The sequence below is a fragment of the Ciona robusta genome, chromosome 3, assembly GCF_009617815.1.
Source record: "Ciona robusta chromosome 3, ASM961781v2".
In the NCBI taxonomy this organism is placed as follows: domain Eukaryota; kingdom Metazoa; phylum Chordata; class Ascidiacea; order Phlebobranchia; family Cionidae; genus Ciona; species Ciona robusta.
This window is the reverse complement of record NC_143237.1, coordinates 5,495,374-5,522,566: the sequence shown is the minus strand read 5'-3', so window position 1 is coordinate 5,522,566 and position 27,193 is coordinate 5,495,374. Positions and strand designations below refer to the sequence as shown.

The 27,193-nt window shown below is 34.0% G+C and overlaps 7 protein-coding genes across 9 annotated transcripts; 3 read left to right on the top strand and 4 right to left on the bottom strand.

Annotated features, from left to right (window-relative positions):
- The first annotated feature begins 211 nt into the window (after nt 1–211).
- On the top strand, nt 212–2,311 carry LOC149738489 (peroxisomal 2,4-dienoyl-CoA reductase [(3E)-enoyl-CoA-producing]-like). Its single transcript, XM_089875033.1, has 8 exons — nt 212–560; nt 670–738; nt 864–981; nt 1,042–1,111; nt 1,172–1,296; nt 1,352–1,445; nt 1,523–1,627; nt 1,988–2,311. The coding sequence occupies exons 1-8, from the start codon at nt 376–378 to the stop codon at nt 2,197–2,199; spliced, it is 978 nt and encodes a 325-aa protein (XP_089731159.1). The 5' UTR covers nt 212–375; the 3' UTR covers nt 2,200–2,311.
- On the bottom strand, nt 2,301–13,142 carry LOC149738486 (nuclear pore complex protein Nup85-like). Of its 2 annotated transcripts, none has more exons than XM_089875025.1 (20): nt 12,948–13,142; nt 12,642–12,750; nt 11,839–11,937; nt 11,689–11,752; nt 11,557–11,627; nt 11,453–11,493; nt 11,313–11,382; nt 11,106–11,254; nt 10,767–10,832; nt 10,642–10,689; nt 7,911–8,033; nt 7,349–7,480; nt 4,321–4,407; nt 4,066–4,166; nt 3,713–3,936; nt 3,530–3,615; nt 3,170–3,302; nt 2,839–2,938; nt 2,526–2,661; nt 2,301–2,472 (listed from the first exon to the last, which is right to left on the bottom strand). In XM_089875025.1, the coding sequence occupies exons 1-20, from the start codon at nt 12,996–12,998 to the stop codon at nt 2,368–2,370; spliced, it is 1,995 nt and encodes a 664-aa protein (XP_089731151.1). In that variant the 5' UTR covers nt 12,999–13,142; the 3' UTR covers nt 2,301–2,367. The 2 variants fall into 2 exon arrangements, with proteins under 2 accessions (XP_089731151.1, XP_089731152.1); XM_089875026.1 differs by having other exon boundaries at nt 2,526–2,646.
- On the top strand, nt 4,525–7,349 carry LOC149738488 (melatonin receptor type 1A-like). The gene is made up of 8 exons (XM_089875028.1): nt 4,525–4,863; nt 4,931–5,037; nt 5,108–5,203; nt 5,393–5,586; nt 5,843–6,035; nt 6,315–6,475; nt 6,614–6,821; nt 6,918–7,349. Exons 1-8 carry the CDS (start codon nt 4,672–4,674, stop codon nt 7,201–7,203), a joined length of 1,437 nt encoding a protein of 478 aa, XP_089731154.1. The 5' UTR covers nt 4,525–4,671; the 3' UTR covers nt 7,204–7,349.
- Nucleotides 8,317–10,528, top strand: LOC149738487 (uncharacterized). Its single transcript, XM_089875034.1, has 5 exons — nt 8,317–8,975; nt 9,026–9,146; nt 9,386–9,500; nt 9,730–9,843; nt 10,165–10,528. Exons 1-5 carry the CDS (start codon nt 8,842–8,844, stop codon nt 10,380–10,382), a joined length of 702 nt encoding a protein of 233 aa, XP_089731160.1. The 5' UTR covers nt 8,317–8,841; the 3' UTR covers nt 10,383–10,528.
- Nucleotides 13,143–15,228: 2,086 nt separating the features above from the next.
- Nucleotides 15,229–17,832, bottom strand: LOC149738485 (uncharacterized). Its single transcript, XM_089875036.1, has 5 exons — nt 17,566–17,832; nt 17,132–17,211; nt 16,987–17,050; nt 16,031–16,162; nt 15,229–15,782 (listed from the first exon to the last, which is right to left on the bottom strand). The coding sequence occupies exons 1-5, from the start codon at nt 17,720–17,722 to the stop codon at nt 15,688–15,690; spliced, it is 528 nt and encodes a 175-aa protein (XP_089731162.1). The 5' UTR covers nt 17,723–17,832; the 3' UTR covers nt 15,229–15,687.
- Nucleotides 17,833–19,049: 1,217 nt separating this feature from the next.
- Nucleotides 19,050–21,350, bottom strand: LOC149738484 (hexokinase-4-like). Its single transcript, XM_089875030.1, has 2 exons — nt 20,313–21,350; nt 19,050–19,787 (listed from the first exon to the last, which is right to left on the bottom strand). The coding sequence occupies exons 1-2, from the start codon at nt 21,126–21,128 to the stop codon at nt 19,209–19,211; spliced, it is 1,395 nt and encodes a 464-aa protein (XP_089731156.1). The 5' UTR covers nt 21,129–21,350; the 3' UTR covers nt 19,050–19,208.
- A 1,116-nt stretch (nt 21,351–22,466) lies between these two features.
- LOC149738483 (homocysteine-responsive endoplasmic reticulum-resident ubiquitin-like domain member 2 protein) lies at nt 22,467–26,705 on the bottom strand. 2 transcript variants are annotated; one of them, XM_089875031.1, is made up of 9 exons: nt 26,476–26,705; nt 25,288–25,362; nt 25,035–25,106; nt 24,624–24,712; nt 24,425–24,556; nt 24,067–24,217; nt 23,711–23,883; nt 23,376–23,469; nt 22,467–23,027 (listed from the first exon to the last, which is right to left on the bottom strand). In XM_089875031.1, exons 1-9 carry the CDS (start codon nt 26,608–26,610, stop codon nt 22,905–22,907), a joined length of 1,044 nt encoding a protein of 347 aa, XP_089731157.1. In that variant the 5' UTR covers nt 26,611–26,705; the 3' UTR covers nt 22,467–22,904. The 2 variants fall into 2 exon arrangements, with proteins under 2 accessions (XP_089731157.1, XP_089731158.1); XM_089875032.1 differs by having other exon boundaries at nt 24,624–24,709; nt 26,476–26,704.
- Nucleotides 26,706–27,193: the final 488 nt, after the last annotated feature.

Sequence of the window (27,193 nt, the reverse complement as noted above, 5' to 3'; positions counted from 1 at the left end):
AGGGGACTGTGTAATTACAGGTTAACGGTCATAAACATAAACAAATGTCAGAAAAAATCGAAAACATAAAAAATCGCTACAAACTAAACAATTTTTAGTTCCCACATAACATATAGTGTTTTTCACTGATGGCAAACTTGGACAACGTTTATAAAGAAAAAAACAATCACTCGGGTTTCTGTTTCTTTATTACAGAGGAATCACGAATTTCCAGATTTGATGTATCCATGTAATCAACACACGCATTTTAACACCTGTATAGAAGTAAATCGTTGTTACTGGACACATTAAAGCAAACATTGTAGCGATTTCATCAGTTCAAACACACATTATTTTGCACAGTCATTATTTGCAGAGCGTTAAACTTGCATAAACATGCTATTCGCTCGTTGTCTACGGTGTTCCACTGAATATTTGTTGCAGCCGCTGGGTAAAAATCTATTAAGAGCCACAAAAGTTACACCACAGTTAACAATGGCAACCAGAAATTTAAACATTGAAGCAAATGGAGACGATTGTTTGCAAGACTACAATTACGTTTTTAAACCTGATTTGCTTAAGTACGTATAGTTTCATATCTACATTAAGGTTATTTTTTCATATACCGTATTTATGATATTCCTAGGTAATCAAATTTCTTTTGATTTAGGCATTACCTTTTTTATACAGAGATAAAGTGGCCTTTATTACTGGAGGGGGATCAGGGATCGGTTTCCGAATTACTGAAATATTTATGAGGTTGGAAATTGTGTTGATGTGGTCATAATCCTTTAAAATAACATTGTTTAAATGTTAGGATAATAACTATTTAACTACACAACCAGTTTAAATTCACCCAATATAACCAATCTTCCTGTTGTCAGACATGGATGCAAGACGGCAATTGCAAGTCGAAAAATAGAAAGAGTTAAAGAAGCTGCTGATAAATTGACTGCTGCTACTGGTGTTGAATGTTTTCCTTTACAAATGGATGTTAGAAATGTAAATATTTTAACTTGTGCCAAGTTTAATATTTAGATTTTATGATCTGTTCTTCCACAGCCAGCAGAAGTTGATCAAACCGTGAAGAATATTGTTTCACATTTTGGAAAGCTAGATATCCTGGTTAACAGTATGGGATATTTTGACATAAACAAACCTACAGCTTTATATAACTAATGGTTTTGAACAGATGCTGCTGGAAATTTCTTGTGCCCTGCTGAATCCTTGTCTGCAAATGCATTTAAAACGGTCATGGAAATAGATACAAATGGGACCTTTAATGTGACGAAGTCTGTCTTTGATAATTATTTCAAGGTGATGTAATGACTAGTTTCATACAACATAATATTTAAATAGTTTTTGTTCACAGGAGAATGGGGGCAGTGTTGTAAACATTACAGCAACCCTTGGTTATAAGGGAACTGTTATGCAGACACATGCAGGATGTGCTAAAGCAGCAATAGGTGATTTATTGAAGCATGTTGTTAAACCAAGTGTTTTTAATGATATTAGTTACCTTAAAATTGTTTCAATGCTGCAGATACAATGACAAAGCACTTGGCTGCTGAATGGGGACAATATGGTGTTCGAATTAATGGAATTGCTCCTGGTCCTATTGGTGGAACTGTTGGAATGGCAAAACTTGGTGAATTTAACAACTTTTAAAAATCATATATTAACAAGAGTGCTCTGATTCATACGTGCCGGCTAACAAGTTACCTTGTATTTAACTTTGTGGTTGATTATTTTTTATGTATATTGTATGGCTGATAGTTTGGACAGCCCATTCTTGAGTACTGGATTGGAGCAAACGTCGCTAAGTGTTTTGCCCAAGAAGACATACGGTCACAATAGTAGCAGCTACCAGCCTTGAATCCATAATCTTTAAGTTAGAGGCATGCATGCTAACCAACTGTAAGCACAATTTTTTACCTTTTTTAGCAAATGTAATCTGTATTGGAAATTGCTAAACAAATTAAACTCTTATATTGATCTTAAACTTTAGGTGGAAAAAGTGACAAAGCAGAGATGATGAAAAAATCCATTCCACTTCAGCGATGGGGACAGAAAACTGAAATTGCTGACAGTGTGTTGTACTTAGTCAGCCCTGCTGCTTCATATGTGACTGGTACAGTATTAGTGGCTGATGGTGGAAGTTGGTTGACAAGCTTTAATGATCCAACCATGATGCACATGCTGATGAAAAGCTCTATGTGATATTACCATCATAGCTCATTGTTTAATTTTAATGATAAATAATCGCATTGTAGTTACTTTATCTGTCTTCCAATTCAGACTTAACATTGAATACATACAAATCAAATGCAAAGTATTTTATTGAAAGATTATACAAAAGGCAGTATAAGGGAATGATTTGACAACCGGTTAAGACACAATTGCTTTTGCCAAGTTATTTGTTAAAGCGACACGCAGATGCTGCATTCGTTTCAGGTGATTGTTTTTTTCAGTTTCAGAAAACTTTTCAAGAACCTGAAAATAAAGAGGGTGATAACATACATTTGGGTCCCTTCTCAAAATCCCACCTTTTTCTTTTGATCGAGTGTATTCAAGCAGGATAATAAGTTAGTGGTTTCCTCCACACCATAAATTAGATCTTCTTTGCTTAGCAGGAGTAGGCAATCCATTATTAAAGAAGGCCAGAACCTGACAATGGTTTTACTATAACAAAATCTAACATGTGAAAATGTAATTAGCCTTATTTTCTCTACAAACACTAATTCTAATTACTACATCAAATATGCAGACTGTTCAATTACACTCTGCAACATACAGTCAGGTAGTAAATTATTTTAAATATTCAATTGAATTGTCAGTCTACCAATTACTAATGCTTACTCTAATGGTGCAATTTTAGAGATGAGCAAATTTAGAAGAAGGTAACCAGCCTCTTTGTACTCTTTATTAGCATGCAGTTTGTGAAAGTCTCGGTATTTACCTGAGGATTAAGAGAAATAAACTGTTTATTAAACATGTTACTTGAAAACTATTCATACTTGTGACAACTAAATGAGACAATGGATAAATTTACAAATGCATGTTGGGTTAATAATGCAACCACAGCTGTCCAGGTATTACTATATTTTAGTGCATATTTACTGATATAAAAACATAGCTAAGTATCATCATTCAGTTCACATAAAACTCAGTAGATACGAACTTAAATTACCAAGAAATGTAAGTCGTTCAGACACCAATACAGAAGATCCCAGGTAGTCGATAAGATCAATGTTTGGGAACACTCCTGTCTTTGCATATATCGATAACATCTCATCAGCAATGTACATGGCTAATGAGGAGTCCTATTTATATTAAGAGCAGGTTAGTGTGCGTATATTACATTGCATAAGAGTTACTGGGAAAACAAGAGGAACTAGGACAGCAAATAATTCCTAGGAAAATAAGAGGAAACTAGATAGTTGATACGCAATACATGGACTGTAACACCATCTAAAAGGTTGATGGTTTATTTATTCACGGCGTTCCAAGACACACATTAGGCAAAATTAAAAAAATCAGGAAAAAATACCTTTAATTTAATGCACCAGGACAGTGCATCACCATGTCTTTTCTCTCTCAATGCCTGTCGACACAGTTGTCGACAAATGCTTTGTGCTGCAAAAGTATTGTCTTTATAATAAGCATTTTATATCGAAGTTATTGCAGTATTGTTAACAAGTTATAGATATGAATTTATTTGTAGCAAGCCTACCTTCGTCATTTAGATTGTGCTTCTCACATAAACGTAACACTTTTGAAGCTTTTTTCTCAGAAGTCAGGGTGATTCGTTGCACGAACAGAGCTAGGTATTGTTGAGAGAGCGGGCCACAGTTAGCAAGGTAACCAGCAACTACATTCCAGTAACTCTCTAGACTCATAAGACTCTCAGCAAACCTCACTATTAGAATCTCTTGCAATTCTATTTCAACTTGATTCCTTTTAAGCAAACAAGTTGCATTAGAACAGGAAGTAATTAGAAAAGAGAAAAATATGAATGGTAATTGATTAGTAATTAAAACAACATTGCCACAGCTTAATGTTAAGAATAAAAGTAAAAATTATTACTTCTCTGCATCAGCAGGCACCAATCCAGATGCGTTTAAAAGGTCTGAAAGATGTGCAGGCAGCCACCAGTTACTTAAGTGTTCACAGCATTCACGAATTACCTTGTACATGATATAATGTTTATTATGTGAAACATGCAACAAAGTTGTTCATACCGCTAGAAATGAAATTTATCTTTGGTTTGTCATAAATCAAATATAGATAAAGCTAATAAAATAGTGTAGCAAACTGAAAAATTTTAGGTTACTCTCTTACCCTGTCAATGTCAAATGCACAAACAGCCAGTAGTATGTTATCTAATGCTCCCCACTCAGAATGAGAATTACACATTTGGATGCAGACCTGTTGTTGGGAAAATATCGATGTCAAAGAAGCTAACTATTAATTTAGAAATCTTAAGGCTGAAAAGTATTCATTTAATAAACTGAAATCATTAACATAAAAAGAAATTTTGCAAAAAAATCAAAGTAATTCTCTTTGTGTAGCAGAAAGTGCTTCTTTTAACTAATGCAACAGCCATAATTCAAAAGAAACTTAAATTAGGTGTTAGTTGTTAGGATTGCATTGTAGATTTAAGAAAAAAGAACTCTATTAAAGAGAGCGATCATGTTTCCAACTGCACCATTAGTTGATATGGGAAACAGCACTACCGAAATATTACGGACTAATATCAATGCAACTGACCAGCTGACATCAGAAGGATTTACTGCTTTACCGGTGGTAAAGATCATAGTAATGTTGAATCTAATGTTGGTCGGCATAATTGGAAATATTTTTGTCATTGCTTCAGTTAAAAGGGTAAGAGTTGCAGTATGTTTTTTATTTAAAAAAAAAGACAATACATCTTAAAATTTGTTACTTCTAGGAGAAACAGCTGAATATTCCTGGCAACTTCTTTATTGTGAACCTTGCATTTGCTGATCTTATTATTACAGGGATTAGTATGCCCATTATACTACACAATGTGATCAAGTAAGTGAAATGTCTTTGATTGTAAGTAACAAAACTATTTGATCATAACACTTTTTTACTTGTCTTGCAGAGAGGTTTTACTTCCAGCTTCCATGATTGGTTACGAACAAAACATATTTTGCCAAGCATCAGCATATCTTAAAATTATAGCTCTACACGTTTCATGGTGAAATTTCTAGTTTTACACATGTTGAAATTGTTGTTATAGTAGAATACAATGAATGTTTACATTTTTGATAGGGTTCATGGCAGCAGGACTTTCTGAAAATTTTAGACAATTAAGAAATTAGGTTTTAAAATAATCCCAGAGCAAAAAGTTTTACATAACCAAATAAAATATTCACATTTCTTACAGGTACAGCTTTGCTTTCATTGCAATCAACAGATACTACAGTGTATGTCGACCAATACAATATCCATACCACTTTAAAAGAGATAGAATTATGAAGACAATTTGGTTGATTTGGCTCTGGGTATTTATCATTAACTTTCCAGTAATGGTTGGCTGGGCTGTGCCAAGTTCAAAAGATATAACCAACTCTTCTGAAGGTAAGCTGCTACAAAGTATGTTTCATTCTTATACCCCGTCCCCTACTATATGCTTACCAATATTATAGTGAATATATACTCATTTAAACTTCATAGTTACACTGCATGTTTAAGTTGTTTATTTAACAACGTTCTATTATGACCACAATATAATTTTGTTCTAGTGAAGATGATAACGCTTTGTTAAATAGTAAAATTAACTTTATTCATATGTTTGGGTAGGCATATAACCATTTAAAATAACTTGATGTTTTAGGCTATTACGATTTGTATCCGAAGAATAGACCACCAGTTGTTTATGACAATTCAACAAACGACTGTGTGTTGGGCATACAGAATAACGGAGGCTATTTATTCGCAAACGGAATTTTCGTTGTTGCGTTACCTCTGCTGACTATTGCTTTCTGCTACTCATTAGTTTTTATGGAAATTATCAAAAATCGGCGAAGGTAAGTAATGTGCATGGGGGTGTTTTAAAAATATAGGTGAAAATGGTGTGAGCAACAATTGGGATTAATATATACCAATTAACTTAAGATTATGACCTTTCATATTTAATAAACCAAATGCCTAAAACAGAAGCCTAATGTAAAAACGTCATGGGGGCAAACCAAAAAACTTTCGCCTATGCTATTTTAAAATTGATTTTTTTGAAACTATTTTATTTAACCACCGCTTGCTACCTAAAGTGTATGCATTGCTGGCTTAAGGTAAATTATGTTGCACAGATTGCAATCCACCATGGGAACTGATCAATTGAAAAGAAGATTCCAGACAGAAAGAAGGACATTTTTAATGCTTCTTGCAGTAGTGATGTTATTTGTTGTGTCCTGGATGCCAGTTATTATTTACGAATATGTTGCTGATATTGAATATACATCAAAAAATGGTGCCTATTCTGAAACCTTCACATAAACTTGTTTTTAATATTTAAAAAAAAGTGCACAATGATTTCACAACACTGTAAATCCTTTCAATTAAAAATAGCTACATACATGCTTTCATTGTAACCAAAGATTCATTTCAGATACATCAACTGATATAGTGCGACTTATAGTGAATTGGCTTGCATTAAGCAACAGCATGATGAACCCAATACTTTATGCTTTCCTAAACCGGTCATTCAGAACAGGTTTTCGACATGTCATTATGGACTTCCTTAGCTTTACAACAGGAAAAATGTGTGGCTGTTGCAAAACAGGAGAGAAATTATCGTCATATTTCTACACAATGAGGTTTGTTGCAAACTTACTAAAATGCTTGTTTACTTTTAAAGTGTTTTGAAATCTCAATTACAAAGTACTTCCAAAAAATACACTTTTTTCATTTAGATCTATTAACAACGAAACTCAAGGCCCATATGCTCTGCAAAGCATTGTCTCATCAGGTGCAGTCGGTAACAAAAACAAACCAAGCAATTCAAGAACAAGACCTATGCCAAGCAAAAACATGTCTTCCAAGAATAATTCCAAATCAGAAGGAGTTGATAACAAAACCATGGATCCCCCATGTGCTGGGCTGGTTGAAGTGAATGCCATTGTAATGAACAGCAAGCCTTCTTTAATGGATGACAAAACAACAATGTCACAGGAAAGGGGACCAAACCTTATAAGTTAATTGAAATGGAATTTTTTTAAGCATTTAATATGCAAATTAGCTGCTTTCTTTTCTTTTCTGTTCTTTACTTTGCATAACACAAGCTACCATATTTCAAACAAAATAAATTTTGTAAGCAAATTTAACCTTCAACTAAATGACGTACCTGACTGTGGTAGTAAAGATCGTACACTTTTGTAGTTGGGTTGTTGTAGAGAAGGTAAGTAACCAACATCTGGTACCAGTTGCCACAAAGATGAGATACTTCAGTAAGCACTTCATTATCTCCGGTCAAAATCTACATGATTAAAAAACAATAAAACATTTTGCTAGCAAATCCTTTTTCCTTTTAGTTTGTTTACAACTGTAATTTATTTTTAAATTTTAGTAAAATTGTATGGAAAGTGGTGAGGAGAGCAAGCAAATGCATACGTGTGGTCACTAACAAATTTTTTTTTTAAATAAGACTTTAATTATTTAAACACATAAGTAGTGATATATGTTGTTTCATCCTCTTGCCCACTGCATGTGACACCTATTTTTTCCATAGAATTAAAAAAATGCATAATAAAAAAAACATAACTTTTGGGCAAAAAATGTTTAAAAGTTTATAAAACATCACAAAAAAAATATAAATGCATTAGAAAAAAACAATTTGAGTAATAAGCTGGCCCTTTATGCACCATGTTAGTAGAATGAAATAAAAAAATGATAAAATTGGATTTTACCCGGCAAATAGTTTTCAGTTCTGGCTTTGTATCAAAATCTCCATCTTTAAGTCGTTTAACACACTCCGCTTGCCAATGCTGCCATTTTATTTCAAACTCGGAAATTGACTGGCCTTGATGATACTGCAAATAGAAATTATTCCAACTTTAGACTGATTTTGAGTACGTCAAGCAGGGCATTTATTCATACACAGCTTTAACGTTGTCTTCGTAATGGGTTCTTTCATGGTTCTTATTTTAAATTAATTTATTAAAAAATGACTTAGATGTTAAAGATACACAGATTTTTTTTCAATGACAAATATTATAATAATTTAAACTTGTGAAAAATTAACCTTAACAGTAGTTATTGTCAAATCGCTAAACATCAACTTAGTAGTACTGAAGTGACCCAGTTTTGCGATGGTTGTCAGTAAGCGGCTGCTTACAAGTTTACACAGCAACACATTGATTATCTTGTGTTACCGAAACCACTTATTTGTGTAGATTTAAACTAAGAAAATAAAAGATGAAGAACTGTTATCTAAACAAGGACGTGAAAGGGTGGTTTGAATGGTATAGCAACACCATTGTTCTCATTTATATCAGTAGCAGCAGATAAGCTTTCTTCAGTAGCATCAAGTTACCTTCACTAGAAAGGCATGAGCTATATACTCAGCATACTGGAATGAACAAAGTTCAGTAAAAGTAAACTACTTCAAGCTAATTAAATATTGATATAAAGAAATTCAAAGCTTTGTGAATATGAGCTGTGCCAAAGGGCAAACAAAATTTGTGACTTTCGCAGAATGCTTTTTAATCAATTGTGATGTGGACATGAGATTGGGTAGTTCATTTTTTACAAGCTAAATCTTAAAGTTTGTGATATCTTTTCTTTTATTTATTTTTTTCAGAGACATTGTTTGAAAATGTAGCAGATTATGAAAAGATAATGGAGCCAAAGCCAAACAAAGTGCCATTGTCGTTGACTGACTCTGTTCATTATAAAACTGCTTTAAGAGCAAACAAGCTGGAGAGTAATAGACTTGGAAAACTGGCCAAAGTTATTAGATCAGACCGTCAACAGTAAGCAGCTTAGGATTGTTGTTTTTAAAACTAAACTTCCATTTATACAGTTCATATCAGCAACACGAGAGGGAATGGAAAAACATATTTAAGTGGGCGTTGAAGATTGGTAACTCATCCGGTCACGCAGACTTGGAAAAGTATCTTCAGATATTAGAGAAACAAAACGAGGTATGCATTATTCGTCGTAAACTGGAAGACTAAATTTTCTGTTTTATCATTTTATACCAAGCAATTTTTGTAGCACAGGTTCATTGAGAAATTTAATATCCTGTATAGACAAGGAGATAAAATATGATTTATTTGATTCTGCCCTTTTGGTAGCTGCATCACTGTTTTACATACAAATGAATATCTTTTAATGTAATGTAGTTATAACATAAGTGCATGAGTACATCCAATACTTGTAGGAAGATGCAGTTCCATCTTACTATTTCATGTATGGAATGAGGATTGGGGAACGACCTCAACTCATGAAAAACTTCCTCGGTAAACGACCAGCAACTCAACCAGGCAAAAGAAATGGTAAATACATATCGTTGTTAGCACAAGGCATGAACTTGGGGTGGCAGAGAAGATTAACCCAACAATTTCATCGGATTAATCAAAAAACTTTATATGCACTCAGGCAAAACCCATTTTACAAGACTATGTGTCTTACTATCAAGCCATCTACTTCAGTCACAATTTTGTTGCTTGTTCATCTCAGAATGCTTAAAAGCGAAACCTAATTTATTGTAGCAACATATTTCAGAAAGAGGGAGAAATGTTGTACATGAAGAAACAAATACACAATCATGTAGGCCATGCAGACGACCATCAACTGTACCATCTGTCATATCCACTGACAGCTCGTGGACTTCAGATCGTGAGTTAAAATATGCTGAATGTTTTTACAATCACTTTTACAAACACTATTTAACAATTTCATAAGCATTTTATGAAAAGACACAGTTCGTCTTAAAAACTGTTATTTGAAGGTATAGGTCATATTATAAGTTGAAATTCAGGCATCAAGTGATTGAAAAAAATGTAGAGAATCGGCCATGACAAACTGACAATATTACATACGAATAATTACTGATTTCATAAAAATTCAGACTTCTTTAAAACTAAACTTGTTGAGTAATTTCAAAATATAAACAAAATTACAAAATATTTGATATCCTATTCTTAACTTTCTGTTTAGTCAATAGCAAAGTGAAGCCAGCGGAATATAACCAGATCATGATTGATAATAAAGTGGTGACGCAAGTACCCATCGGGTACAAGAAATCTTGTAAACGAAGCAGAAACTGGTATTCAAACTGTTCCAGTGAAGCAATGAAAAGAGAGAATACAAGAATACCAGATTACTACACATTGAAACATAAGTACATTTTACCTCCAGTTAATATGTTCAGATAGAAAATTGTGTATGCCAATGTCACGTTTAAATAATTATACTATCTACTACCGTATATAGATGCACTCGGACTCCAGCTCTTCTTAATTATACACATTATTTCAATGTTTGTAAATTGACAATTTAATAAAATTTATGCCAAACCCGATTTCAGTCATAATTGGTAAAACATAGACATGCGTTATGAAGTATCTGTTTTTAATATTTTAATATGAAGTTATTTAGCAATAAATAAGAACCAATATAATGTACTGTACTCACAGAAAATACAGGCATTTTCCTCAGTAGTTCATCCATGCATGAATAACTCTAAATTAAATGCGTTAAAGTTTAAATATTTTAAAACCAGTTACTAACAAAGTAACAAGTTCAGTTGGAAAACTTACATCATAAACTTGCACTTGAAATTCTGGATGTAACTTTAACAAGTCTCTTGCTTCAGTTAAACGTCCCTGGATAAAAAAACAATGTAGACTTGAGTTAGTTTGGGATCTTAAGTAAATCCACCATACAGAAGCTAACCCACTTGATAAATGCAGTGCGTTTTTTGTTTAATTCCATTGTTATCTTATATGAGGAATGTACAACGTATGTGTACACAGCAAATTTAGTACACGGAAAGAAATTTAGATTGTGCACCCTTGTCATTAAATAAGATAAACTGAAAGTGGTGTTCCTTGACAGAAATAAATAAAGGTAATGTTTCTAATGTATAAACACAACACCTGCAATACAAGAGCTGTGACTGCATTCCAGTATTCTGGATGTTGGTAGGGCAGATTATCTCTCGATGACATGCATGAACGAACAAGGTCGTCCACTAATGGGAAGTTCCACTTGCACCATTCGACCATACGAAGTAATATCACCCCTCCTATGATAGAAAGATGTTTCAGCAACAATTTAATTTTCATGTCAAGTCTATAACAAACCTGGAAGGTTTTCAATAAAAATGATTTCACACAAACTCCACACCAGGTCCATTATGCTGTAAAGTTGCATCTGAAATTTTGAATATTTTATTATCATACATTCAGGTTTGAATTATATATATTTCAGTGAATTTTATTACCTGAGATTCCTTATGAATCGCCACATCTGCATCGATGTCCTCTAGGAAAATAAATTTGGTAAAAACGTATATAAATTATAGACTCTTTAAATGTGCAGAATCACCTGAAGAAGTTTGTAACTCTAATAAACAGGAACGTATAATGGAACGGTAGTTTCGACTGAACTTTAACAACCTGTAACACAAAGTTTTTTTACTACATAGAAGTCCTATTTAAGAAACAACTTAAGACTTACTGAGCTCTGTTTATTGTTTTATCTTCTTGCATTGCTTTTTGTTCTTGCATACTTGCAAACACAACTTTAAAAAATACAATTAGTTATAAATTTACAACTTTTACCAAAGAATAAGTTAAATTTTTCAAAAAAGATTAAATTAAAGCTTACGGTACGATTCATTCACTAGTTTTCTTGACACAGGAGTGTGCATGTCCAAATTCCACTTAACATCATGGAGGTAAATTGGTCCCCCATTGCTTTCCCCACCTATTAACATGTGTATTACTTGCATTAATTATATCTTTACTGTATATAGGGATTCTCAGATCTCTTTAAAGACAATGAAAATTAGAAAAGGTAACATAATACATATAACTTAAAGCCTATTTAAACATACCATAACATCCAGCGAGTAACACTTATTTGCCAACTTTATAAATATTAGTGGTCAATTTAGTGACGAAAAAAAATTACAGACGTATGAACAAAGGCATATACAGATGTAAAATGGGATTAAGTAGCATATTAGTATTAAATAGGGACATACTATTCATGGCTACAAGCAACATACTGGATATAAATGGTGATATAAACAATGTTATTTACAATTACAAATAGTGCTATATGTGCAACATTGTTATTGATAATGGTATTGCAATACTTAAGGACCATATTATATACAGAATACAGCCACTACTTATATATAACCGACTGCTTCTTAGGTGGCTTTATACCACTGTGTGTAAGTAATATGTTGCCTATTTTCCATAGCCCACAATCAATATCTTGCGTGTGTCAGTTTAGTATTGTCATTAGGTGTAATATGTTAAGTAATTGCACTTCAACTTCGGTCTGTAAACATCGGTAGATCCACAGGTTTGTGAATTAATATTACACATTTTTCTACACATCTGTAAACTAGGGTCGCCATCTATATAACTGGTACCAAATGCAACCAATATAGGCAGTACCTTGGACAGTGTCAGTTACCCCATCAATGGCAGCAGGGTAAACCATTAACTGGCACCCGGTTCTCCATTTCGCCTTCAAACAGCAACCAACGTGTGAAACATCAACGAACTAAAAAATAAACTCGATAAATTAAGGCAGTACAATTGTTACCATACCTGTTAAAACAAATCATCTAATTTAATAGTTTAAAAACCAGCATACACAAGCAACTGATCAAAAAGAATATTACAATATAGGTTACCCATTACAAAATGACTGTAAAATAGTTACGGTGAGAGGAAAGTAATAAATTAAATGTTTGTTACCATTTCAGTAAGTCGATCCTGTTCGGAAAGATCATCGTCGTTGTTAAACATTTTTCACTTTTACGATTTTAAGTATTTTTTGACTTTGAGTTCCTAGAGATGTATGTTGTTAAAAAGACTCAGCAATCAGAACTCATGTACATATTTTAACTCAGATTAACTTGTTAGTATAGTTTAGTAATGTTTAAAGTTTACTACAGCTCGAGTTAGGAACATCAAGAGAGCTGTTCTTCAAGACTTAAAAAAACTTTTAATGTAGAGCTAAAGTTTAATTAGTTATAGGCTACGCCGTGGTTAGTATACAAATAGTCCATACTGAACCTAATATAAGTTTTAACTTATCCGTCACGAGTTCATTTGGCATGGGTATACGAAAAGGGCAGATACACCATTAGCCCGTTCACATGGCCAAACGAAAAAGAGTCTTTTCCAAACTTGGCCAGGCCAAAAAAAGAGGCAATTTTTGGCCAGAATTGACGTGCGTTGACTGCGTTCACATGGCCATTTGGCCTCGTTTTCTTAAACGTCGAAATTGAATATTTTAATTCTCCCCATATGTACGCAATATATTTAATCAATATTTTCCCATAGTTAAGAGTGATTTTAAATTTAGAATTACTACTGCCAAAAAACAAAAGTAGTCGAAACCATCATAAACACTTATTTGGTAAAAAATGTATTGTCCACAATGTATTAATATACATATAACACAAACACACATATAAATATATCTAATATACACAACAGATGCTAGAGTCCCACTTAACTTTTTTCTCTAACTTACCACTCAGTCATGTTATAAATTGAGATTCCTTGTGCCTGCTGAATCAATTTGTAATATAGCACAGGTTCCTTGTTTTTTAGTTTTATTGAAAAGTATAACAAAACACAACCCCATGAAAACAATAACAAAAGTGCCTTTGATGTACAAAATAAAACAGATTGTGCTTTTAAAGGCATTGAAAGTAAATAATGATAACCGCTTTGATTATACACATATGTGCACAAAATACACACACATTGTGTTTTACTATTACACTAGTTTGTGGTAAAGCAATGATTAGTTTGTTGCTTTAATTTTACTATTACACTTTTTACAGTAAAGCAAAGTTTAGTTTGTTGCTTTGATTTAGCAGCCCAGTACTATGTATAATGTCAGTACTGTGTATTATGTTATGTATGTTGTTTTTTTCTTCAAATGATGGGTTTACAAACCACTCTCCAAACTGATACATGTAATTCACACACTCTTTCGGTTTCCATCTTGCTTCTAAATGTACCGGTGTTGTCGACAATTTTTCTGCAGAACAAATTGAGCATATGCTGTTTTACATTACACAACACAAACTCAAACTCATGACATATACAAACATACCTTCTACAAACTCTTGGTCCAGTAGTGATTAAGACTCAAATTTAATATGCTGCTGTCCACCATCCATTTTGATCAATATATTAAAGTAAATGTTTCAACATACAATTTTTTACTTAAAAATCATTATTTCAACTACATCTGCATTATAGCAGTTTGATTAATAATTGTTCAGTAGCACCACACATCCTTTCTCATTGCCAAATTGGGATCATCATTCCTGTACAAACTATATTCGGTACTGTTTCTTATACTAAATGCATCCTAAAGATAGAAAAACTTATTGTTTCTAGCTGAAACTTCGTATTTGGTTGAAAACCATATATATTAAACTAGTTTATAACTAAACATTGTCTAAACCCTCACTGCAAATAGTAAAACAAGCATCCGCAACCTCAAAGCTAAATGTGAACTGACGCGCGCGCCGTGAAATGCCTCTTTTTTTCGAGACTTTTCTCGTCTGGACCACCTCGCGCCTTGGTCCGAATTTGCCGTCTTTTTTGAAAGTGACTCAGCAAATATTTGCCGCTTTTTCCGAAAAAAAAGCGGTATGCCTTCTTTTTTTGGCCATGTGAACGGGCTACATGTTAATAGTGGCCAGACCATTGTCGTGATATATTTGTTCCGACCGTTGAATTTGGACCGGGCGCTATTGCCGCATTCGCATTAGGTCGGAACAAATATAACAAAAAAACACACAGAAATCTTGTTCCCGCGAGATCGGTCCAAATTTAATGAGACTCCGTTTAAAACGGACCTTCAATAAATTAGACCTTCAATAAATTAATGAATGATCTCACGCTTTATTATCGCGCGGACGAAAAACAAGTCATTATAACACGTGTGTCCTGTATCATACACCTTGTCGTTCAGTCAAGATATTTGAGACTTGATCGAAAGCCACTAAAATTCCCAAAGTGTAATGTATTTTAGTTGACATAAAGCAATATTGAAATGTTTGTTATACTCCTTAACACAAGGTTTATTTGGGATATTGCCAGATAACAAGTAGTATGGACAAAACCAACAATGATAAATTATGATAGCATTAAGTACTTAAGTAAAATACAGGAACTATCAGAGCATACAAGGCAACAGGAAATTAGTTTTTTTATCAACAAGGGCAATGTGCTACAATACAATAAAAAACACAACAAAACAAGGTAAATTCCAAACAGTTTGCAAGCATAACACCCTTAAACTACAGCTTGTCCACTCAAGATAGACTGGAGACATGTCAAACAATAAAACAGGCCGTGTGCATCACACACAAGCAGTGGACTATCCGAATATTGTAGGTATATAATAAATCATCAAAATTTCCCAAGGCCAAGCCAATTTAACTAGAACTCCACAGGAGCTAGTTCTTTATTCCAGAGATACAATGAGTTTTTTGTAATCGGATTCATTCAACAGACCATCTGTGTCACTGTCATTGCTCATTTTAATCTTCGCGATCCAAGCTTTGAAAAAAGAACTTAAGTAAAAAACTTGTATGAATACTTGTTTCCTAAATTCTTTTTAAATTGAGTTTTCAAAATGTCCATTATTTCTTGTTTGTAATATCCACAACAACGAGTGAGGTTTGTCAAAATATCTAAGGTTACAAAAATAAACATCTAATAATCGTGCAATAGATTTACTAAATCGTCAGCGGTTTTATTCACGTTTGAAATGCAACCTGAATCAACATGAAGTTATTAAATCCTACCGCTATCTTCTGGTGAGGCGTTTATTAACCCAGGACTTGTGACTAGACTTTCATTAGCCTTTGTAACTTCACCAGAAACAGGAGCAAATATATCACTGGCAGCTTTCACACTCTCAACTACAGCAATAACATCTATAAAAGAAAGTAAATATAAATGAAAAACAAGTCGATATATAATAATTCAAATTTATACAATACAGCAGTCGGGCGAGAAGACTCGATGGTTGGGTGATCGCATTTTAACCAAAGTATATTATATTCGATGCCTAATGGTAATATCAATTTAGTCTTGTCTGTTCTTGGGCAACTAAATAAAATGCTCCGTTCTGACTAATGTGTTGTCTAAATTATCAGCCATACAGTAAAAAAACACGACAATCAATCACAAACTTAGTGGTCACAAAGTTTATAAAATTAAAACTTCATGTCCGTGCTCATTCATTTATAGAAATCATTCATTTAACTTGATTCGAGTTATTATAATTTTATTATAATGTTCTTTTTTAAAATAGTATGGGCGTATACATGTTAGATGTATACATGTATGTATTTATTAAACAATATAATAACTTTCCTTACTGCATAACATTATTTAAAAAAATAGTAGACCATTAATAAAAGGATCTTTAGTCTATTTTCTTAATTTTGATGAAAATGTAGCTATTTGTATTTACATGTATGGGTAATACTGCCGCTTGTGACCAGTGAAAATTTTGGTCTTAAAATGATGCTTACGTCTCCCTGATACTCGCTGTACAATTTTTTTTCAAAACTTGGGCATTCCTATCGAAAAATAACTTTGAAAATGCGCGAAATCGTGCTGCGTCACTATCAGGGAGACGTAAGGAACATTTTAAGACCAAAATTTTCACTGGTCACCAGCAGCAGTGTTACCCATGTATGTACGAATGTACCGTATTGTATATTATGTATTTTATTTATCTCATCAAACCTACCATCTTTATCACACTCCACACCAACTTCTGGAAGTTCACAGTACACAACCTCACCAAGTTTTTCCTACAAATTAAACATTTTTACAAAATTGAATCAAAAACTACACAAAATAAGCCAAGAGTTTGTGTAATTGTTTAGCCAAACCTGTGCATAGTCTGTGATGCCAAAAGTGGCAACTCCATTTTCTATTGAAACCCACTCATGATCTTTCGTGAATAGCTTATCTGCAGATAAAGAATAACTTTATTACCAAGCAATTGTACCATGTTTTATCAATGTTTTTTAAATTTTTCCTACTGTGAAATAAACTGAGGTGACAGCAAAATGATTTAAGAAACACAAGGTGCAGAGTTTATTATTCATCGAATAGCAAATGAATGTCACTGTTTATTCTTATGTGTAGCATGGTCTTTATTTTGCCATGCTCTGCGGCACCGGTTTATCAAGTGCTCAACAGCACCGATTTATCATAGTTACGAAGATTAAATCTATTATTCAACATACTTTTCTGATATGAGTACTTACAAGTAAACTGTTTCACACAACAAAAATGCAACGATAGTAACAGCCTATTATACCTGAAAGAAGCTGTGTAGTGTGAATTCTTCTGTAATGAGGTTTAAATGATTTAAGCAAACCATTTGATTGTGAAATGCTCAGAAATCCAACACGAGAATATTGAATTGATTTGAATGCTTTGCTGGCAACTGCATTGACCAACCTGGCAGATGCCATGTTTTTTTCCACAATTAACAAAAGAACTATTTTATATAAGCTATTTGTTTTTTGTAAAAATAGTCTAGTTTTATCGCTTTTTTTACTGGAAATAAAAATATTTCATAGTAATACAGTATTCTACACTTCTTGAGCTAAATTTGAACTTTTTCAAATAACTAACTGAATTCAAGTATGAACTTATGTTTATTTACTAATTATAAAATAACCCTGCTTTCTTCGAGATTCCATCAACTTTCGATGTACCTAAAGCGTTGTTTTACATCATGTTCTTATGTCTTCGTAAACATAACAGGGCTACAGTGTGTACAAAGAACTGAACCGACACAACCCCGGATTTACTCATGCGGCACACAAAACATTATTGACTACTGTTTGTGTGCGCCGGAAATACGCAGTATTGATAGTCCGTTAACTTACATCCGTATGTACCAGAGTCTGTAGGTAAACATACAGACCCTAATCCGTACAGACATTAGTTTGATTAATAAATACTAAAGTTGAGAAGAGTGGTTAAAACCAAAGTTAGTATATTATACTAACTTTGGTTAAAACTGAAAAAGTATGTCATGGCCTCGTATTGCAGATAGCAACATGCTCCCACTAGCTGTCTCGCTGTCTTTAGATAGCACACAGAAATAAAAAAGAATAGAACGCGCATCTCCAATGTCGGCAAAGGAGAGAGGTGATACACTCTCTCTCTTTCGCGGGTCGTTCCCGTTTACTATTGTAGTCAATGGAATCGATGACGTTTTATGTAGTTTTTCTTCGTTTTTTGACTTAATTTAAAGTTATAGTGCAAAACAACTATTTTCTAATATATATATATTTCTAACAAACCGTTTGTTTAATTTTTTTAATTTAATTTCCTAAATAATTAAATTTCCTGAACAAGTGGTAAACTGTAAGCGTTACCCTACTAAATAACTAAACTGGCCTAATAAACTTGAATAGTTGGTGTATTTTTGAAATAAATAGCTAAAACCTTCCAAAAATTCTTTGCGCCTATCTTTTACAATGGAGACCAAGCGAAATGGGGACGGAGTTGGCGGTCACGTGAATAGAAAAAAGTATATATCACGGTTTTGGGCAGTTGCGCGTTCTACTCTTTTTTATTTCTGTGAGATAGCAAAGAATCGCAAAACCAGTTTAATCCAGTTGCGACTCAGGAACTGGCGTCAAGACGTGCCACTACAAAACCAAGTCGGCCGCAATGAAAATATTTAATCCACATATACTATTTTACGCTGCTATGTTTATTTAATGTGGTGTATATGCTGTAACTATACCTACAATCCATCCCTGTCAAGACATTGCAAACCACCACCACGTTTGTAAAATTGTGTAATAAGAAGAATATATAAAAGTACACCCATAGATTTATTCCAAGCGTTGATTGTTTACTTACAATTTTACACAATGTTTAATTGGTAATGTACAATTTAAACGTGTAAACACAAGATTTAGATATTCGTATAGCAGTTGGTTATTTCCTGTGTCTATACATACCAGCAGCAATAAGCGCTGCTCCTTTACCACTGCCGTCCTTAGCCCTGATAAACTGTACTTTGACGCCATGGTTTCGACAAAGTTCGTCAGTTTTATCCTCAAGCAAAGTGTCAAATGTAGGGTGGCCAGCATACACAGAACCATCTACCCCTGCAGTGACAACTAAATCATTCTTTTCAGGGTGATTTGCCTTGATTTTTCGTGCAACTGCAGAAATTCCAGCGGCACAAAGGTGAGCAGCGCGAATAGATACAAATTCGCATACTAGTTGAACTGTATGCACATCCCCCTGACTTGCTTTTACACCAACGGACGCAAGAATGCTTTTTACTACGTTTGTTTCGCCATGCCCCGCAATTGCCTCTTCCGTTATATCGGAAACATATCGGGAATCGAATCCTCCTGTTGTTCCTAGGTCTCCTAAACACTTTTCGTTGAAAATATTACCAACGCTAGCAAGTTGACACAAGATCAAACGAACGATTTCTCCTAAGTACATGCCGCTGATCATCTTTTCAAAAATAAATTCACCTGGCATTGGTGATGTCGCATCGACCTGTACAACACGTACGTAGTAGGGTGGGGTAAGTTGGGATATTTTATTTGATTTTCTTGTCCCATCGGGTAGTAATCAAAGAATAATTACAGAAATATTTATAGTAGGTTGGGGTATAATGGAACACCTTTTCATTTTATATTCTCGTTCCATTTAGTCGTAAACAAACAACATTCAAATAATTATAAAATCGTATTATTACGACTTGCATAAAATGTTGTTATTTATTTAAAACAGATTAAGATGTTTAGATAATATGTGCTAAAGGTGTCTCATCTTACCCCACAGTACTGTATAACTATAGTATATGAAATCGCTTTATGTACTATGATATAACCGTATCCCCGTAAATCTAAAGAGCTTTGTTAAGTTCACGACACGATCAGAAAACTTTGGACTGAGGTTCTAACAGTGTCCCATCTAACCACACAGTATACTGTACAAGGCCTTATTAGCAATTTGATATGTTAGTGGGCTACGGTAACAAGACAGATAATATACTAGTAGTTTTATGAACTAAAATACCTGTTTATCGAATTCCGTCACAAAATGATTCAATGCCCCAGTGTCAGCAAAGTATTCCCACTCCATGTCCACACACATGAAACGATCATCCTTGTAGCCATTCACAGATTCGATGTTGGATACTTTTTCGAGGTATGCAGCATTCGTGCCGGTGCCAACTATTAAACCGATCTGACAGTTTTGATCTTCTGATACTCCCGAAACCAATGTACCAACAGTGTCATTGCAAACCGCAACCACTTCAAATTTTAAACTGCCTTGCCGTGCAATAGCATCACGTAACATTTGTACCACGTCTTCTCCTACCCCGTCTTTTATATTGTATGCTTTAGTCCATTGTTTAAGGATGGCATGGTCAATTCTGTCTTGATCAAAAGGAAAGGAGAAAGTAAATCCAACCGGTAACATCTTTCCTTCTAAACCGTTCTTAATCGCAAAATCAACCATATTTGCTGCAATGAAATCAAACAATTCGGCGCTGGTGCCTTCCAATTTTTCGTTTGGCACTTTGTACGACTCACTCTTGATAGTTGCATCAAATTTTGCCCCACCGTCAATCGAATCAGTCAACGTAAGCAACAAAACCCGGAGGTTAGTCCCGCCCAGGTCGAGCCCGATATACGCCCCCCTTTCTGAGCCATCTGGTAGGCTATCGACATAGGACGGTAACATTTCCATCCTGACATTTGATTTCGTCGATTTCTGCAAACCGATGCTCATGTCTTGCAACATCCTGTCGCTGATTAACGCTAATTGCACATCATTAATATGCATTAATTTTTTCAGTTTTTCCAAGTGTGGCTGGAATGAACCCATCTTGTTGTAATTTTCACTGTACCACTTAATGTAAGCAATCTGCGCACTATATTATTTAACTCGGTTGCTCGGAGCTATCTTATTCGTATGTCTGGTATTCCAAAACGACCGGGGGAGGCCCAAATTCAAAACAGAATTAGAATAAAGTTTCCTAGTATTTTTCAATATTACATGGGTTATATAGGCCTTTGTAAACAAATTGACTGTCTGTAAAAATAGTTTCATGTTCTGTTATATTTATTCCATAGAACAGTATACTTACACTAGTAATTAAGCTTAGTAATAATTTAAGAAAGCTACTACAGCTATTAAGATTGCCAATCTGCCGACTATATCACATTATATCCTGCCCGCCATGAATTAGCAGCAATAATCCCTGGCGTAGGTCGCTTGAGTGCGTCCGGTTCCACGTATCGGGCTTAGATGAATAGCGCGGGTAGAGGTTTGGTTATGCTTGAATAACCTTAGAGCCACAATCTCTTGAGGCTGGCACGTTTTCTCCAGCAATGTACCAAGTTCGGGTATAACGACTTTCATTGTCTTAAAAGCGCAATTGCTGCACGGCGAAAGATTATCCCTTGGGCAATGCTGCTGCGCGTGGTTTGCCTTAACCTTCACAGTGGCCTGTCTACTTTCCACGTCACAAACATTCTTTTAGCGATGATACAACACGTGTATGCATTCAACCACCATTGAATTCGTACGGCAGCTTTGATAGTTAAACATTACCTATAACATTATAGTGAATGCATACTCTTAATACTGCTATTCAATTCTCAACGCTTCACATATATACATAACGCGCTAGAATAAAATCTGCCACGCTCTGCTTAAATAAACGAGTCGCTTTCTCTGCTGTGCTCGCCATGTCACGGATATGTGAATCCATGTTTCACAATATACAGATCTGTTTGATATCTGAAACTTCCGTGTTTAAACAACTTTCTTCTGCGCAATCGTTAGCATCCAACTTTATAGATGTTTGATTTACTCGATGAAAGTAGCAACCCTTTCATGTAATATGTTTACATTTCTTTACTTTCAGAGAATGGTTTGTTTGCTGATCTTTGTTCGGCCTATTCTAAGCTTTAATGACTTACCAATTCGTAAAATCTTAACACCTCGCTTCTCTTTATACAGTAAAAGGAGACGCTATGACATTCCAATTAAATGTGGTTATCCAGCGGCTGAAATGTGGAAATGTCAACGAATGTAATAATGAAATACCAATCTGCAATTTAATTTGCTTACTGCAAATCAAGTACAAACAAATTGTAATATATACCTTTAACTGAGTTACCCCTCCGGATAAATGTTTTTTGAATTAACCATTAGATATTAGTGTAAAACGAAATTGTATTGTAACTATACAGAAGCAACACACCGGTATGTAACAAATTTCACTGCCTTTTTTGAACAAATTAGGTTACAGGTTAAATTTTCAAATTTTGCTTACCGCAAGAGTTTACCAGTCAGCTACAATGATCTTAAATAACCGAATTGGTGGTTTTACTGGTTTACCTAATAAAATATGATTTTATACACTGGTATACACTTAGTTATTATACATATTGTTAGCAATAACCATGGCAATTACAATGGCTTTGATTTAAAAAATACATACAACTGAAAAACTAACATTTTTAAAGGAAATACAACAATTCGCAGTGAGATTGATTTTTTGTCAATTGTACCAACACCGGCCATTAAACATAAACAATTAATTAAACCCTTTATATTTCCTAGGTAAGGCCACAAAAGCACAAGTTTGTTTGATTAGTTTGCACCAACTGGTGGACCTTGTGGAATCAAAGAGGTGAAAAAAGTTGAAACAAAACACCATGCTGTTGCTGAGAGGGATGGTGGGGTTGGAACATCTGGTTCACTCGGCAATTCATCCTGTATTAATGTTAACTGGTCTATGAATAGATCTACAGATATAACACTATTTATATAAACATATTACACCTATTTGTTTTAGCTGTAGTAAGTTACTAAGTTATCCAAATGGAATTTGTCAATAAATGCCTATTTATTTTTTTCCATTTTTACTGCATGAATATAATTTTAACAACTTATCTCTTAAGCAACGCTCAATTGGGAGCATTGTCGCACAATGTTTTGCCAAAGAAGGCATTTAAACTTAGTGTTACAGGTCCTTATTACAAAATAAAAAAAAACAGATTATTGCTTATTTGTTTTAGAATGTTTATATTACACATTCCTCTTCTAATTACAATTTCTTACATTATCATCAGTTGACATTTCACCATTGTTGTTATTATCTGGTTGTTGGGGAACAGGGTGGCGGCGTTGAACTTGAAAGAATCCGGACTGATAACTGCAACAATAATTAGAATTTGGTATTGTAAAAACGAGATTTAATAATAATAATTCAAACTATGATTTTATTTTTGCATAAATGGTAATAGGGAAAAATCTCTTTAAATTGTATTTTTTCAGGTTATTTGGAGACTTATGTAACTGTATAATTAGGGTCAGAGATGTATAAAATGAAATTAAACAGAAACCAAAAAGTTTAATAGAATGTAAGTATACAAACTGAAGAAATTGTCACTTACATGTAAATAATGACAAAAAGTGAAAGGATAAAGATGAATCTCCAAAATGAGGAGTAAAAATACACAATGCTGAGGAAGAAACATCCACGGAGCATTGTAAAAAAAACATCCAGCCAATCTCTCCGCATCGGATCGTCATCATCTGCTGCAGCAAATCCTCCCTGTGCATTCATCTGCATGAATAAAGGAGTTTCATCTTTTATTTTAATAACCCTAAAAAGCTAAAATACCATTGTTTGTTGTGCAATAGTAAACATGAAGCAACTTTCCTGATGCACAATAAGGCTATAGGGGAATTATTTTCATTTATGATTATGATGCATGTTACCACTAAATGTAGGAATTTACAAACTTACTGGAGGATTGTTATCAGGAGCTGGCCTCACTGGCTCGGGGGCGTTAGGGGCAATGTTGGGTTCTGGATGAGCTACTGCTGCTGCAGGTGTCGTGGTTTGAGTAACTGAAGCAGTAAAAGGCATATGCATGCCTGGTACTTGCATTCCGTAACTGAAGGAGGTATAAAACATTATGCTTCATCAACACAGAAGCCGAAATGTTTCTTTGGATCTCAATATAAACAAATTTAGTTACGTTTGTAAATAGATTTAGTCAAATGTTATCTCAACTTAATTATGTAAATTTGCTACATTAATTTTCATTGAAATGTAATGGAAAATGGTGTTCAAACTATTAAAACGAAGAATTGCAACTTACTATTGCATGTACTCAGCCATTTGCTGCTGATATTGCTGCCACGCCTGGTTGTATTGCTCGGGTGTCATCTGTGTGGAGGTAAACTGCTGCATGTAAGGTTGGCTGTACATCTGTTGCCAGCTGTTATATTGTCTGAATATTGTTTAATATATTAGAATAGTTGATTGTTGTAAGCAAAAGTAACTAAGGCATTACGTACTGTGTCATGGGATTGGGTTGGGAATTTGATGCGGTGTGTCTTTGTCGTAATTCAGTTGGTAATGTAGAGGTGTCATTAGTAGAAGTCTGCTAAACACATATAAAGGTTTGTTAATGAACAAAACCAACTGCCAACCACTACACACACACTAAAAAGACCAAGTATGATTCATTGCTTCCTCACACAATCACATAAAACTAAAATACTCATGTCATATGCAAACTGTACATCGCATATTTGCATTATATGATGTCTTACTAAGTTTGATACGGGTTTAATTTCTAGTTTGAACACAACACACGAGATGTAGATTTTTAGACAAAGACATTATCAACAGGGCTGTACAAAATTTCAGACTAAATAGAACTGACAGGGATACTAAACTAATACTACTGTGTAAGTAAGACTTACAGTGGGTTGGAACGAATCTGGATTTGAAGAGATTGAAGTAACAAGATGCACGATGTTTGGAAGATTGGAAACCTAAATAACATTACAAGTTACAACATTCTAAACAAACAGAATATTCACAACTTCTAAAAATATAGCCACTGCTGACCACTGTTTAAAAAAATTCAACACAAAATGGTATTACATAAAAACAGATTTTAATAATGCTTTGGTAAAAAGGTAAATACACAAATACTGGTACAGTGGTACTCACTTTTAAAACAGAACCAAGAACTTCATGATCTAGTAAATACTTCCCTCCGTATATAAGCCTTTGTTCCTCAGGTTTCTATGTATTAATACATATAAAAGAATGAGGATTTACTTTTAGAAGAAAAACTTTGAAAAAGAAGAAACGCTAAGTTTATTAAATAATTTTGTGAATAGTTGAAAGAACAAAAAAAAAACATTTTGTATTTGTCGCATTAAAAATAACGGTTGTAATGGAATTTGTGCTTCTATGTTTGTGTTTTAAAGTAAAATTTTAAGTTGAGCACCGCTTGTAACAATTGTGTATATTGTTGAAATCGTTTAACTCCTGACAAAAAACATTAGCAGCTTCCTCTGTTGGAAAAGTTATTATGCCTGTTCTTGAATTAATGGCAAGTTATCCAAATGATCACTGATGAACTGTAATGTTCAAATAGGTTGGCAATTGCCATGTTATTTTCGTTTATTTGTTTAATTTCGTCGATCAGTGGGTAATCCTTTAGCTGGTGGCCACCTGAAATTTTGGTTTCAAAATGTTCCTTAGGTCTCACTGATACTTATTGTATAATTTTTTTTTGAAAAAACTCGGGCGTTCGTGTCGAAAATTAACTTTGAAAGTGCGCGAAATCGTGCTGCGTCACCGTATTTTCCACATCAGCCGTTATGAATTAAACCAAGGTTGGATTATTACGTCATAGAATGCGTATTGTTACGTTTGATTCCTACGTTAAAACAGTGGAGAAAAACAAGGCTATACCGTCTTATAACGTATGTAATATACCACTATTGTGACGTAACAGACCGCGATTGTGACGTAATAAATCGTTAACCTTACGCAAATCAGACGAATTACGGTGACACAGCATGTTTTTGCGCATTTTTAAAGTTAATTTTCGACACGAACGCCCGACTTTTTGGAAAAAAAAATTAGACAGCAGGTATCAGTGAGGGCTATAGAACATTTTGAAACCAAAATTTCAGGTGGCCACCAGCTAAAGGATTACCGATCAGTGACCATTTTCAGTAAACCAGTGATGAAGGACCCCAAGGCCCAAAGAAATGGCGACGAACAATAATAGGCAACACAGCAGTTATGAAGCAGAACGAACATAACATAGAAAAATGGCACACTTTAAATTCGCTATACATAAAATAAAGAATGTCCTAAGTAAAGAATACAATATACTCTTACCGGTTTTCCTGCATAACTTTCTTTTATAAGTTCTTTTAATTTCTTTACTTGCCATTGTTTTTCACAGTCAAAAACTTGGTCAGCTTGATGCTGATTTGCTGCTCTGATAGAAATGCGAATTTTTGTTCCTGACATATTACCTTGTTTGATCTATACCCCTTTAAATAGAAGCACACATCAGAAAACAAGCAGAACGAATAAATACAGAAACACTTAACTCATACAATACAATAGTATAGAATTGATAACTTAGTAAGTACACGTCAGTGTATTTTGTTTTGTTGTGAGACATCACATGACCAAATATGGAGTATTACGTAATAACATGCTTTAATAGGCTCACACAGAAATCAAAACGTCTCTAATTCCGTTCCCACGGTTTGTATTTTAAAAGTGTAATTGTATTTTATTTAACGCGATAATAGTGGGACTAGTTTCTTCCGCTCTTTAATGTATTCGGATATTGATATCAGATCATAGAGCCATAATAAAAATATGAGAATAGAAAGAGTCCGTATATAAACGAATAAGTGATTTGTACATGGCGCAAGCTTTTTATTTATATCCAACAAGAAATATTTATAGAATCTTATATACCAGAATTCGTATATACCAGACTCCGTATATAAACATGTTTATATACGGACTCTGGTATATACAAACTCTAGCATAAACTGAACAGTATTTCACTGCTACCTGAAGATGACGCTAGAGACCT

Coding starts and splice junctions, on each gene's coding strand:
- LOC149738487 (XM_089875034.1), top strand. CDS start 8,842: ATGGAGCCAAAGCCAAACAAAGTGCCATTGTCGTTGACTGACTCTGTT. Junction 8,976..9,025: donor ATTAGATCAGACCGTCAACA/GTAAGCAGCTTA, acceptor CCATTTATACAG/TTCATATCAGCAACACGAGA. Junction 9,501..9,729: donor TCAACCAGGCAAAAGAAATG/GTAAATACATAT, acceptor AACATATTTCAG/AAAGAGGGAGAAATGTTGTA.
- LOC149738486 (XM_089875025.1), bottom strand. CDS start 12,998: ATGTTTAACAACGACGATGATCTTTCCGAACAGGATCGACTTACTGAA. Junction 3,616..3,712: donor GCACAATCTAAATGACGAAG/GTAGGCTTGCTA, acceptor ATACTTTTGCAG/CACAAAGCATTTGTCGACAA. Junction 2,939..3,169: donor TGAACGACTTACATTTCTTG/GTAATTTAAGTT, acceptor CTTAATCCTCAG/GTAAATACCGAGACTTTCAC.
- LOC149738483 (XM_089875031.1), bottom strand. CDS start 26,610: ATGTCAGGAACAAAAATTCGCATTTCTATCAGAGCAGCAAATCAGCAT. Junction 24,557..24,623: donor CAACCCAATCCCATGACACA/GTACGTAATGCC, acceptor AACAATATTCAG/ACAATATAACAGCTGGCAAC. Junction 23,470..23,710: donor CTTTTTGTCATTATTTACAT/GTAAGTGACAAT, acceptor TTATTGTTGCAG/TTATCAGTCCGGATTCTTTC.
- LOC149738485 (XM_089875036.1), bottom strand. CDS start 17,722: ATGGCATCTGCCAGGTTGGTCAATGCAGTTGCCAGCAAAGCATTCAAA. Junction 17,212..17,565: donor CACTACACAGCTTCTTTCAG/GTATAATAGGCT, acceptor CTTTATCTGCAG/ATAAGCTATTCACGAAAGAT. Junction 16,163..16,986: donor TGTGGAGTGTGATAAAGATG/GTAGGTTTGATG, acceptor TTTCTTTTATAG/ATGTTATTGCTGTAGTTGAG.
- LOC149738484 (XM_089875030.1), bottom strand. CDS start 21,128: ATGGGTTCATTCCAGCCACACTTGGAAAAACTGAAAAAATTAATGCAT. Junction 19,788..20,312: donor TGACGGAATTCGATAAACAG/GTATTTTAGTTC, acceptor CGTGTTGTACAG/GTCGATGCGACATCACCAAT.
- LOC149738488 (XM_089875028.1), top strand. CDS start 4,672: ATGTTTCCAACTGCACCATTAGTTGATATGGGAAACAGCACTACCGAA. Junction 5,038..5,107: donor ATACTACACAATGTGATCAA/GTAAGTGAAATG, acceptor CTTGTCTTGCAG/AGAGGTTTTACTTCCAGCTT. Junction 6,036..6,314: donor ATTATCAAAAATCGGCGAAG/GTAAGTAATGTG, acceptor TATGTTGCACAG/ATTGCAATCCACCATGGGAA.
- LOC149738489 (XM_089875033.1), top strand. CDS start 376: ATGCTATTCGCTCGTTGTCTACGGTGTTCCACTGAATATTTGTTGCAG. Junction 982..1,041: donor TACAAATGGATGTTAGAAAT/GTAAATATTTTA, acceptor GTTCTTCCACAG/CCAGCAGAAGTTGATCAAAC. Junction 1,297..1,351: donor TCTTTGATAATTATTTCAAG/GTGATGTAATGA, acceptor TTTTGTTCACAG/GAGAATGGGGGCAGTGTTGT.